This window comes from Rutidosis leptorrhynchoides, chromosome 6 (genome assembly GCF_046630445.1).
Source record: "Rutidosis leptorrhynchoides isolate AG116_Rl617_1_P2 chromosome 6, CSIRO_AGI_Rlap_v1, whole genome shotgun sequence".
NCBI classification, from domain to species: domain Eukaryota; kingdom Viridiplantae; phylum Streptophyta; class Magnoliopsida; order Asterales; family Asteraceae; genus Rutidosis; species Rutidosis leptorrhynchoides.
The window spans coordinates 150,487,450-150,502,275 of NC_092338.1; the positions used below are offsets into that span (position 1 = coordinate 150,487,450).

Consider the following 14,826-nt stretch of genomic DNA (forward strand, 5'->3'; position numbering starts at 1 on the left):
GGATAAACAAACGTGTAAAGTTTTTATGTTTCTTAATGAGCTCCCAAACCAACATTAATGCAGAAATAGATTATGTTTCTCAATGCGTATTCAGTGTATATATATTCAGTTTACATGATCGTAAAGTAAGTCACCCAAACAATATATAGTTAACGATGCAATTAATGATGTTAGTTAATGATCTAATTAATAATGTGAATTGAACACGACCCCTAGCCTTTTCACATTTACTTGGGATAGAATTATTAGCAATGAATTTTGCAGTTAAGAAAATAAAAGAATATGAGTAGTTAAATTCAATTCTGCACTCAATTGAATTCTGCAGTAGAGACAAAAAATAAAAGAAACAAAACAAATGGAATCCTTCCTTTTTAAGGTATATTAGTTGAACTTTGGATTAGAAAGGGACTAATGGCCGGTGACAGTTTTAAGCAACAAGTCAACAGCAAATTGCATACAAACATATATACAAGTAAAAGGGCAGAGCTAGTCAACAACAAACATTAAAAAGGAATCACCTTTTTGGGTGTTCTTTGTTTCTATTAGCATAAAGAACATAAATTCGTGCAGCACCATTGATTGGTTCATGTTAAAATGTATTAATTAAAAACTATGTTGTGATGATAAACCCTAAGCAAAATGGAAGCAATCCAGATAATACGAAGGAAAAATGGAAGCAAATAAACTGATCATCATATAATTAATAGAAATTACTACTAATATTTACATTAAATTAAAGGAGTATAATTTATACAAAATCTAAAAGATACTAACATAAATCTAGTTATATGCAAATCGGTTTACAAAAACACCCAACTCATAAGCCCAAAAACACGACATGCATTCCAGTATCGTGAGTTCAAACCCATGGATGTGTGGAAAATAACCACGGTGGTCAGAGATAGGGCACGACGTTGCCACGTAAGCAAAATGACGGCGGTTAAATAAGCATAAACAACGCAGCAAATCAAAAACCCTTGTTCTCACAGCAACCACCATCTCCGGCTCTGGTGGGAATGTTTCATTCAAAATTTGTAAACCGACATGCTTTTCCTCTATTTTGCAAGAGGCAAACATAATTAAACCATAAACATAAACAGCCTCTTTAAGTTGGCTGTTCGAAGCTTGCTTGAGACATTCAAGCCCATAATCGGTATGTCTACCGTCAAAATAACCTATCAAACCCCAGCGAAATATCGCATTAGGGTTTCTAAAAATCATACAATGAAATAAAAAACAAAGAATCTAGGGTTTCCCCAAGGTAATAGAGGCCACCGATCTAGGGAAAACCTTTTTAATAGTAAAGGATCTTTGGAAAGCTTCGAAAAGCTTTTGCAAACCGACTTACACATGAACAACTGGTCGGATGAGTAACTTCCAACTCGAGATAAAATTTCCACAAGCATATCTTGTGGAAGATTTTCGATTGTCTTCGGTTGAGTAACTTCCATTTTTTTAAATAAAAAATACGAGAAAAAAGGATGAAATTGGTGTACTTGAGAGAAATGTGTACAGGAAGATGATGGAAAGTATAACAGAGAATAGACTTGAGAAGAAAATATGCAACTTGCTTTCTGGCATTAAAAGTTGATTTTTGGTGAAAGTGACTCGACAAGTTACCACGTATGCGCTTAATGATGATTTTATTTAAGTATAAAATATACTTCTAATTTTATTTCAATTAGTATCTATAACAAAGTCAATATATATTACTAGCAAGTAATATTAAGTAAAGGATTACATGGCAAATAATAACCATTAGGTTATTATGAGGACCATTAGATCAAACTCAATGATATATTTGCCAATTTATGATATAATTCTAACTTGGTACAAAAATATGAAAGACAATATATATATATATATATATATATATATATATATATATATATATATATATATATATATATATATATATATATATATATATATATATATATATATATTACTAAATACTGACTCCAAACAAAATAAATTATTAGAGTTTTAAACTTCATATACCCTTCTTAACTTTTAAAATCACATATACATACCCACTTACATAAATTAATAGTATCATATATGCCCATTACTAACATTTGAAAAAGCATATTTATCCATATAAACAAATAATATCACATGCAATTTGAGAGGTTTCTTTTACAAGTAGATTTTTGGTGATACAAGTTTCCTATTTTACCCTTAAATTGCTATTAGGTCAATATACCATTTATGGGTAAGATAGACAATTTATATCCTATAATAACTAACTATACAAAAAATAAATAAAAACTAAATAAAAATGTGGGACTTATAAGTCCATCACAGCACACAGTCCATTAATTACCCACATAATAATTGCCTACATAATAGGGATGCATTTATCTTACCCATAAAGTATGTTACAAGTTACAACTATTTTTTACTATGGTATTTTTTTTATCTGTTGGATATAGAAATTACAACACAAATAAAAACTAAAAATTTCATAATCTATAAAAACTTGATCTCTTTGTGTTTTCACCTTCACTTGGACTGCCTTGACCACGAATAGTTCTACAAAACACAATAATAATAATAATAATAATAATAATAATAATAATAATAATAATAATAATAATAATAATAATAATAATAATAATAATAATAATAATAATAAATAATAAATGGATCTTAATTAATAAATGGAATGATGATTCTTAATAAAAATCACTCAAAATAGCACCCACTCTTGTCCCAATTTATGTTTACTACAACGGTGAGTATTCGGATGATTGGAAATGGTATACACTTGGCGAAAGAAAAACGTTCGAAAAATTGAAGTAATTTGATAATTTATATGGTGTTGAGGTATGGAAGAATGGACATGTACTCGTATTTATATAGGAGAAAACCTAGCTAACTGTTGCAAATATATCAGTTGTATAATAATCTTCTATTCTTATCTTTTAAAAGGGATAATTTATATGGTGTTTATATTTATTTTAATAATAATCTTCTATTCTTATCTTTTAAAAGGGAGTTTGGGGTGATGTAATGACATGTTTTAGGCTATTGTAACAAGTGCTTCAAACAATTGTAAAATGCTATTGATGATGTAATAATTAAAACTATTTAAATTTAAATTAAATATGTGTATTCTATAACTAAATGATCAAAATATTGCTTTCTCAACTTTATACGCAACTCGATTTCCAATGTATATCCACCAGAGTGTTCCCTTGCACACACAATCAATCCTTATACATAATCTTTTTTTATTTTATATTTTTTCTAAACCAATGTAATTTCTTTAAATAGCAGTTTACCCTTTTCAAAATCAACATACATTTTATTCCAATTTACACTTCAACTTTTAAGTGGCCATTATCTATCCACCATTTTCAACACCCAAATACAAAAGATACCAAATCTAGGATCATGAAAACCTGTCTTCCGGATCATTGACCATCATGATATTTGCAATGCATTGAGTCACAGTTCCATAATCAGATCAGAGAGATCATAGTTATTCTGATTGTGAAAATGTGACTCAATCCGTTGCTAGCAATAGCATGATTTTCTACGTGCGGGTTTTGGGCCTGGAAAAAGATCTTAGAAAGCACATATCTCCATCTTTTTCATCTTATAGATATACATGTCTTGCAAAAATAAAACATAAAAAAATAACATCACTAAAAAATAACATCACTAAACATTATGAAAAAAGATCATGAAAAAATAACATCACTAAACATTATGAAAAAAGATCATGAAAACCTGTCTTCTGGATCATTGACCCTCATGGTGTTAGCAATGCATTGAGTCATAATTGGTAGTGAGGCATACCCAATTTAGATGAAAATTGTAGTGACCAATTTAGATGTAAATTGGGTCATGCATCAATACCATATGGGAACCAATGAAGCTCCATCTTTGTCTTTTGTTTAAAAGATGAAAATTTTCTAGTTTTGTGTTTTAAAAAAAAAATGACATCACTAAACATTATGCATTGTTTGTTTGTACAATACAACCTTTAAAATTGATAGATCCACCATTTTTTTTCATCTTCATTGGTTCCCAAATGGTAGTGAGGCATAACCAATTTAGATGATATATGTGTACTTGAGAGGTTTATTTTACACGAAGATATATGATATATATGATGGGAAAATACAACCGAAGAGAGAGAAATAGGTTGCTTTTACAAGAAGATTTTTGGTGATACAAGTTTCCTATTTTACCCTTAAATTGCTATTAGGTCAATATACCATTTAAGGGTAAGATAGATAATTTATATCCTATAATAACTAACTATACAAAAAATAAATCAAAACTAAATAAAAAGGTGGGACCTACAAGTCCATCACAGCACACAGTCCATTAATTACCTTACTACTGTTACCGATAAAGTAAGTTACAAGTTACAAGTTACAACCATTGTGTACTATGGTATTTTTTTATCTATTGGATATAGAAATTACAACACAAATAAATTAAGTACAGGTTACACTCGTACAACACTAACCATTCTCTATATTTGAAATTTGAGATTATATATGTATCATAAGTGTAACACCCCGTCAAATCCCTTTAACGGAATGTTAACTCTGGTCCCAGTGCTTGGCTTGACTTCTACGTAACAGTAATATTCTATAGTGGAAGCAATTAATACCTGAGAATAAAACACGCAAAATGGGTCAACAATAACGTTGAGTGAATCTACAGGTTTTAGGTAAACAATACAGTATGTTTAAGGAACAACATTTTGAAAACGTTTACTAGTGAAAGACCACCAAAGTTTAATGTTAAAGTTTTTAGACAACACCGTTTCTCGTTTCCAAAGTTTGTTGACACTACCATGTAAAATTTCAATCATTTGTAGACAACACCCTGTCAAGTTTTATCTCATTTGCTCGTAAACCATAGTTTAAATATCGTTGTATAGTATCTGAAAGACAGTTATCAGAAAAATAGTTTAATTTCCCTGCCCACGAGATTCTATCGCTGCATACACCGAGCACCTGAATACTAGCATTAACCCGAGTATAGATGCCACTATACCCGCCTTTACCTCCTAAAATGTTATACACCTGTACGAGTGTATCTAATGTTCAAAATAAATGCACCACTGCTTTTATAGTGGGTGAGGTTGTCAACCTAATGGATCCGTCCATCTAAATTGTGCTTACACCGATGGTATTAAAAGTATCCAAGCTAGAGGCTTTGTGTACAAACTCAGTATGCATATGTGTAGTACTCATGTCAATATAAAAGTAATTGAAAATGTAAATATAACAGTGTGTATTCTCATCCCTGAAAACATGTAAAAAGCGGGACTGTAGACTCACCTTCGAATAAGCTAGGAATGAAAGACAAATGACTTGTACGGTTTAGACCCGAGTAATGTAACCTAAGTATACGTATGTAGGTTGGTCAATATATGTATCTTATATAAGTGTGGTATCATAGTGTACATTGTATTATTGCTCGACTCAACGCGTTTCAAAGTAAAAGTCAACTATATCATGCAAGTCAAACAAAGTCAACCGAAGTCAAACCGAAAGTCAAACTTGGTCAAAGTAGTCAAATAAAGTCAACATCAGTAGATTCATGTCAAATATTGGTTAACATGTCAAACCTAAGTCAAACAATACGTTTCAGGTCATGAATGATCATTTTCACAATTTCAGTTTATCGTTATGTACAAAGTTAATGAACACGTAGCATATTTGGCACATTATCTCATAGTACAAAATTCAAGTAATTATGACAAACTCCAGATCATAATTAGACTTAAAATTGATTACAAAAAGTCCAGCCAGGGACTCATACGACAATTAAAAGTCAGGAATCAGAAGGGATACATTTGGGGTTTGCCAGGTCAGTTTCTGACTGCGCACTGATTTCATTTTGGCTATAACCGGAGTTAGGAACTTGAAAATGATACAAGACCAGTGGCCACAGTTCAAGGACAAATAAAAGTAACACATATCAAAAATCTAGCCACTTTTGTTTAGCCAATTGGTACAGTTTATTCGTGCAAATTGAACATTCAGTTTTTCAGCTCAAATCAGAATTCACATAAAGTAAGGCTCTATTGTGCCCAATGCATAAGGTTTCAGAGATTGACATAAACTAACAATAAGTCAAATATCATATTAAGTTTCATTTTCCAGAAGTATACATGCTCAATCAATATACAAAATTCACAAAGTACAAAACCGTGTTCAATTACAGATTCGATTCCCATTTCGTTAGTCACATTCGCATACGATTATCCGAAGATCTAGATACAATTAACCCACGATATCTACATGAAAGATGAAGTAATTTTTGTCTAATTTTCAAATATGCAAATATTTAATTACAGAAGTTAACACATTTTATCATACAAGGTTATTTTTATGCAAGTGCTGTATAAAACTTCATTTACACTAATTCTAGCATATCGTTGGCTATACATAAGCAAACGACATGATATCCTAGTCTAACTTGAGTGTTTTTAAATTATCTTTCCAGTGGTATAAGTCTCACATTCCAATTCGTTTTCTATCAATACCAGATTTCTGATCAAGCAACAAAAACACAACGATAATTCAAACTGACATAACTTAATCATACGGAAACGAAATCAAGGGAATCCAAAGCCTAAACTCAATAGTTTTTCGCAAGGAATCTGATTATAACATAATAATTAACATTTTAAAAACTTAATTTTTCTGATCAAACAATAACAAATTCGTTTTTAAACCCTAGCGCATCAAACAATCAAAATAACGATTACAATTAACACGTATACGTATAGACTTGAGCAATTGACAACATAACTATGAAACTCACATGAAAATCAGATTTTTAAGATTTAGGGTTCATGCAATTATACCTTTGATCGCTAAATTAAATACACCAATGCGTAGAGGAGATCGGGAATTACAACTTTCGTGTTCAAGGTTTAATCAAAAGATCAAAAATTGAAGGTGGTGATGATGTCGACGTGAAAGAGGGAGAGGGAGGGAGAGGCAGTCGAATTTTTTTGAGTATAAGTGAGGGTTCTGCTAAATTTAGGTTTACCCTCTAATTTATATTAGGGTTTAATTATCATCAAATACAAATAAGTCCCTCAAGTAGTGAAAATTCAACATAAAAGGGTGGGGAGGTGGGGTTCGGCCGATGGGCCCCATGGGATGGGTTCCCGGGCCCTCGTTTTGCAAAACCGTGTATTCGTGGTCCGTTTTAAGTGTCGTTTAGTCGTACCGAAGGCCCGGAACGCTAATCCGATCGTTAAATGCAACCAATCGCTTAATTTATTAAAAACCCAATAAATTAAATATTTTAAAAAGTTAATAATTAATTAAATTAATTAGTAAAATAAACCCGAGCGTTTAGTTGCTCAAAAATCTATTATCAAAATCGTATCGTTTTTATCGTATTTCATTATTCGAAATATTTATTTGAATTAATATCAACCCATATCAATTAATGAAACCCTCCAAAGGTCAAGTACGCATTTAATACACGTAAACACATAAAAGTTAAATAATCGCCGTTAAATAAACTAACAGAAGGTTAACGAAGGTAACGGAAAAATCAGGGTTATTACATTACCCACCTGTTATTGAAAATTTCGTCCCGAAATTTTAGTGATCGTCCGCTGAAGTGGTTTCCTCGGGAAACGATTGCGGATACTTCAGCCTCATCTGGTCTTCACCACCGAACTTTAATGGTAGGAATTCTGCTTTGCTTCAACTGTTTGACCTCACGGACCAAGATTTCAATAGGTTCCTCAATGAAATGAAGTTTATCGTCGATACGTAGTTCCTCTAAAGGAATAATCAAATTATCATCGGCTAGGCACTTCTTTAGATTGGATACATGGAAAACATCATGAATACCGCTGAGTGCTTGTGGCAGTTCCAATCTGTAAGCTACTGGTCCGACTCTTTCAGTTATCTCAAACGGTCCAACATATCTAGGACTCAATTTACCTCATTTTCCAAATCGTACAACACCCTTCTAAGGTGATACCTTAAGCATAACCTTGTCACCAACTTGGAACTCTATGTCCTTCCGTCTAACGTTAATGTAACTCTTTTGATGACTTCGAGCCGTTCTCAATCGTTCCTGAATCTGTAGAACTTCCTCAGTTGTCTCCTGAATAATCTCAGGACCTGTCAACTGACTATCTCCCAACTCGCTCCAACAAACGGGAGATCTACACTTTCTTCCGTATAATGCCTCGAAAGGTGCAGCTTTAATACTCGCATGGTAGCTGTTATTGTATGAGAACTCAGCTAGTGGTAAATACTTATCCTATTCGTTTCCAAAATCAATGACACATGCTCTCAACATGTCCTCAAAAGTCTGAATAGTTCGTTCGCTCTGTCCATCTTTCTGGGGGTGATATGCTATGCTCATATCTAAACGGGTTCCCATTGCTTTCTGCAATGATTGTCAAAACCTGGAAGTAAATCTGCTGTTGTGGTCGGATATAATAGATATAGGCACTCCATTCCTAGAGACGACTTCTTTAATGTAGACCTGAGCAAACTTCTCCATCTTATCAGTTTCCCTTATCGGTAAGAAGTGTGCGGATTTAGTGAGATGATCTACGATAACCCAAATGGTATCACGACCTCCAGCCGTTCTCAGCAGTTTCGTAATGAAGTCCATGGAAATACCTTCCCACTTCCACTGGGGAATTTCAAGTTGAATCAGTAATCCTGATGGCTTTTGATGCTCAGCCTTGACTTTAGCGCAAGTCAAGCACTTCCCGACATAAGTAGCAATGTCAGCTTTCAAGTTCGGCCACCAATAAAATGCCTTCAAATCTTCGTACATCCTATCTGATCCCGGATGAATTGAGTATCTCGACTTGTGTGCTTCCTCCAACACTAGTTCTCTCAATCCACCAAACTTTGGTACCCAAATTCGGTTAGCAAAGTACCGTGTTCCGTCCTCTTTGATGTCAAATTTCTTATCCATTCCTCTGAGAAATTCAACATCGACATTTTCTTGTTTCATGGCTTCTTGTTGTGCTTCGCGGATTTGCGATGTGAGATTCGTACGGACAACTATGTTAAGTGCTTTAACCTTAAGAGGTTTCTCTCACTCATTTCTGCTCAAGGCATCTGCCACAACATTCGCCTTGCCCGGATGGTATTGAAGTTCGCAGTTATAATCGTTAAGTAGCTCCATCCAACGTCCGTGTCTCATGTTGAGCTGCTTCTGATCGAATATGTGCTGTAAACTCTTATGGTCAGTGAAGATAGTGAACTTGGTTCCAAACAGGTAGTGTCTCCACATTTTAAGTGCAAAGACAACAGCTCCTAACTCAAGGTCATACGTAGTGTAGTTCTGCTCGTGAATCTTTAACTGACGCGATCCATAAGCAATAACGTTGTTTCGTTGCATAAGCACGCAACCAATTCCTTGACGTGAGGCATCACAATAAACCACAAAATCTTCACTTCCCTCGGGTAGAGACAATACTGGTGCAGTTGTCAACTTCTCTTTCAACAACTGAAATTCAGTCTCTTGCAGTTCTGACCACTCAAACTTCTTGCCTTTATGAGTCAACGCGGTCAATGGTTGGGCGATCTTAGAGAATCCTTCAATGAATCTCCTGTAGTAACCAGCTACACCCAAAAATTGCCTAATCTGCGTTGGCGTCTTTGGAGTTTCCCAATTCTTAACCGACTCAATCTTTGCTGGATCGACCTGTATTCCATTGGCCCCTACAACATGGCCAAGAAACTGTACTTCTGGTAACTAAAAGTCACACTTAGAGAACTTTGCATACAACTTCTCTTCTCTAAGCATAGTCAATATCGAACATAGATGCTGCTCGTGCTCTTCTCTGTTCTTGGAGTACACCAATATATCATCAATGAACATAATGACGAATTTATCTAGGTATGACTTACACATGCAGTTCATGAGGTCCATGAACACTGCTGGTACGTTCGTCAAACCAAACGACATCACTGTAAACTCATAATGTCCATAACGTGTTCTAAACGCTGTCTTCGGAACATCAGCTTCTTTGACTTCTCAATTGGTGATACCCGGATCTCAAATCAATCTTCGAATAACAACTGGATCCCTGAATTTGATCAAATAAGTCATCAATCCTCGGTAACGGATACCGATTCTTGATTGTCAACTTGTTCAATTCTCTGTAGTCGATACACAATCTCATCGACCCATCCTTCTTCTTATCAAACAAGACTGGAGCTCTAACTTGGGAAGTCGTGGTCATGTGACACACCTTCTAGTACATGTCACAATTTAGGGCATTACAACCCTCATGTTCTTCACTCTGGGAAGCTCTTGTAGTTCTAAAGGTGCAAATGTGTGTATTGTATGCGTAACGGGTGCAGCTGTTGGCACCAAATCAATCCGAAATTCGACTTCACGGTGGGGTGGACGTGTAACCTCAGGACAATCTCTAATAGTTGGGAAACATTCGAGTCTCTTAAATGTCGGCTCATCTTTACTCACATGTTCCAGAATTGCTAGACATTCTCATCTCCTGTACTGCTGGACCTTCGAGTAATTACTGTAACATGACGGTGTACTGATCTCTTCCTCGTACACTATTATTGTCGATGAAAGAAATTCGAATAGTCTTCTGGCCGCAGCTGCCTCGGTTGTTTTGTCAAATAACCAGTTTGTTTCAACCACTAAGTTAAAACTTCCCAGTTTAATAGTTTTATAGAGTACACGTTGTCTAAGGAAGGTACAGGTTTATAAACGTCGTGACTAGTTTCTCTAGCGTTAAAGCTTCTCTCAGCACTGGTGTTGACAGCATATATAAAAATTATGGTTGATGAGTGGGAACGTGATGATTTTCATGGAAAACGAAAATGAACAAGGTGTAATGGCAACTCAAACAAAATCTGATATTTAATCGAAAAAGGGTTGGTACAAACTCCCATACGGGTGTGTCTCGCAGGAAAAGATGAAGTGTAGTTCGCGTCGATGTGTTCAAAGTTGGTTGGTAATGTATGTGGGTATAATGAAAATGATTGTCGCTTAAGAATAGTATGTTGGAACAAAATGATGAGGGATATGGTAACGGGTAGTATTACTAGTAGCAATGAGTGGTGGCGTTAGCGATAAGTAGCGATGGGTTGCGATAAGCAGTGATGATAGTGGTGGCGAATAAGTTATTAGATAGCGTGCTCACATCATGAGTATATATACATGTATACTAATGCACCCAATATGGCATAATAGTTATCAATCAGTAGGCTCGTATTGGGAAACAAAATCATGATCGACGGGTGACTGAATGATAGGTAAGTTGGAAATCAAGTGGACAATATCTACTACGTATTGTGCGGGCTGTTACCAGGAATCCTCCTTTAAAGACGTATCAGAATTTAGTTGTGATGCACATTAGTGAGTAGTAAAGCGTGGATGTGTTAATGGTGATGAGTAGTGCTTGGTAGTGGTAAGTAGTAATGATTAGTATTGAGTAGTAGCAAGTAGCAAGGGGTAATAGTAAGTAGTATTTAGTATCGACAAGAAGTGAGAAGTAGTGATCAGTCCAGTCAGAGGCAGCGTGGAGTAGTAGTTAGCAACAATAAACAGTACTGAGAAGTGGTATGAGATGACGAGTATGTTTAAGTAGTGTCTTTGTAGTGACGGGTGGTGATCGGTGGTGGCAGGAAGTGTCGAGTGGTGAGGAGTGGTGTCATGCTTACAAGTTACTTATAAGTTATAATAACAATTAGTTTGCACAGTGTAAGTCTCTACTCATATTTAAGGTTATACAATTTGTGTTCACAACGGTGTTTATCCAAGTAACCTACTTGACTCGCTCCCAATTCCTTATTTTGCGATGTCAGAACTTCTATATGAGTCACCGTAATGTAATCCCAGTCATTACATTACACTATCTCACATATCCATTTCGACATCACTCCGTAAGTTCAAGATAGCGTAGTCAACTTAATTTAGTTAAATCTGGCTTCGTGTGTACGTATGTGTTTCGTGATATAGTATATTTAGTCCAAGTCCATGTTGTATGGTATAAGGCATATATGTATGTGATGTATTGTGTAGCCATACATGTAGCATTGTGAAGCAAATAGTGCAGGTATGATGTATAAAAGTCATCCAAGACACACAGCTATAGACTAGACTTCACTAATGCGTCCTACGGTTAGACACACTAATGTATCCTAGTTCCCTATAGCCAAAGCTCTGATACCAAATGTAACACCCCGTCAAATCCCTTTAATGGAATGTTAAATCTGGTCCCAGTGCTTGGCTTGACTTCTACGTAATAGTAATATTCTACAGCGGAAGCAATTAATACCTGAGAATAAAACACGCAAAACGGGTCAACAATAACGTTGAGTGAATCTACAGGTTTTAGGTAAACAATACAATATGTTTAAGGAATAACATTTTGAAAATGTTTACTAGTGAAAGACCACCAAAGTTTAATGTTAAAGTTTTTAGACAACACCGTTTCTAGTTTCAAAAGTTTGTTGACACTACCATGTCAAATTTCAATCATTTGTAGACAACCCCCTGTCAAGTTTTATCTCATTTGCTCGTAAACCATAGTTTAAATATCTTTGTATAGTATCTGAAAAACAGTTATCAGAAAAATAGTTTAATTTCCCTGCCCACGAGATTCTATCGCTGCATACACCGAGCACCTGAATACTAGCATTAACCCGAGTATAGATGCCACTATACCCGCCTTTACCTCCTAAAATGTTATACACCTGTACGAGTGTATCTAATGTTCAAAATAAATGCACCACTGCTTTTATAGTGGGTGAGGTTGTCAACCTAATGGATCCGTCCATCTAAATTGTGCTTACACCGATGGTATTAAAAGTATCCAAGCTAGAGGCTTTGTGTACAAACTCAGTATGCATATGTGTAGTACTCATGTCAATATAAAAGTAATTGAAAATGTAAATATAACAGCGTGTATTCTCATCCCTGAAAACATGTAAAAAGCGGGACTGTAGACTCACCTTCGAATAAGCTAGGAATGAAAGACAAATGACTTGTACGGTTTAGACCCGAGTAATGTAACCTAAGTATACGTATGTAGGTTGGTCAATATATGTATCTTTTATAAGTGTGGTATCATAGTGTACATTGTCTTATTGCTCGACTCAACGCGTTTCAAAGTAAAAGTCAACTATATCATGCAAGTCAAACAAAGTCAACCGAAGTCAAACCGAAAGTCAAACTTGGTCAAAGTAGTCAAATAAAGTCAACATCAGTAGATTCATGTCAAATATTGGTTAACATGTCAAACCTAAGTCAAACAATACGTTTCAGGTCATGAATGATCATTTTCACAATTTCAGTTTATCGTTATGTACAAAGTTAATGAACACGTAGCATATTTAGCACATTATCTCATAGTACAAAATTCAAGTAATTATGACAAACTCCAGATCATAATTAGACTTAAAATTGATTACAAAAAGTCCAGCCAGGGACTCATACGACAATTAAAAGTCAGGAATCAGAAGGGATACATTTGGGGTTTGCCAGGTCAGTTTCTGACTGCGCACTGATTTCATTTTGGCTATAACCGGAGTTAGGAACTTGAAAATGATACAAGACCAGTGGCCATAGTTCAAGGACAAATAAAAGTAACACATATCAAAAATCTAGCCACTTTTGTTTAGCCAATTGGTACAGTTTATTCGTGCAAATTGAACATTCAGTTTTTCAGCTCAAATCAGAATTCACATAAAGTAAGGCTCTATTGTGCCCAATGCATAAGGTTTCAGAGATTGACATAAACTAACAATAAGTCAAATATCATATTAAGTTTCATTTTCCAGAAGTATACATGCTCAATCAATATACAAAATTCACAAAGTACAAAACCGTGTTCAATTACAGATTCGATTCCCATTTCGTTAGTCACATTCGCATACGATTATCCGAAGATCTAGATACAATTAACCCACGATATCTACATGAAAGATGAAGTACTTTTTGTCTAATTTTCAAATATATAAAGATTTAATTACAGAAGTTAATACATTTTATCATACAAGGTTATTTTCATGCAAGTGCTGTATAAAACTTCATTTACACTAATTCTAGCATATCTTGGGCTATACATAAGCAAACGACATGATATCCTAGTCTAACTTGAGTGTTTTTAAATTATATTTCCAGTGGTATAAGTCTCACATTCCAATTAATTTTATATCAATACCAGATTTCTGATCAAGCAACAAAAACACAACGATAATTCAAACTGACATAACTTAATCATACGGAAACGAAATCAAGCGAATCCAAAGCCTAAACTCAATAGTTTTTCGCAAGGAATCTGATTATAACATAATAATTAACATTTTAAAAACTTAATTTTTCTGATCAAACAATAACAAATTCGTTTTTAAACCCTAGCGCATCAAACAATCAAAATAACGATTACAATTAACACGTATACGTATAGACTTGAGCAATTGACAACATAACTATGAAACTCATATGAAAATCAGATTTTTAAGATTTAGGGTTCATGCAATTATACCTTTGATCGCTAAATTAAATACACCAACGCGTAGAGGATATCGGGAATTACAACTTTCGTGTTCAATGTTTAATCAAAAGATCAAAAATTGAAGGTGGTGATGATGGTGATGATGTCGACGTGAAAGAGGGAGAGGGAGGGAGAGGCAGTCGAATTTTTTTGAGTATAAGTGAGGGTTCTGCTAAATTTAGGTTTACCCTCTAATTTATATTAGGGTTTAATTATCATCAAATACAAATAAGTCCCTCAAGTAGTGAAAATTCAACATAAAAGGGTGGGGAGGTGGGGTTCGGCCAATGGGCCCCGTGGGATGGGTTCCCGGGCCCTCG

General features: G+C 34.7%; 1 protein-coding gene across 1 annotated transcript; it reads right to left on the reverse strand.

Annotated features, from left to right (window-relative positions):
* Positions 1–780: 780 nt before the first annotated feature.
* Positions 781–1,451, reverse strand: LOC139854158 (F-box protein At2g35280-like). The gene is made up of 2 exons (XM_071843481.1): positions 1,291–1,451; positions 781–1,210 (listed from the first exon to the last, which is right to left on the reverse strand). The coding sequence occupies exons 1-2, from the start codon at positions 1,449–1,451 to the stop codon at positions 781–783; spliced, it is 591 nt and encodes a 196-aa protein (XP_071699582.1).
* Between the last annotated feature and the right edge of the window lie 13,375 nt (positions 1,452–14,826).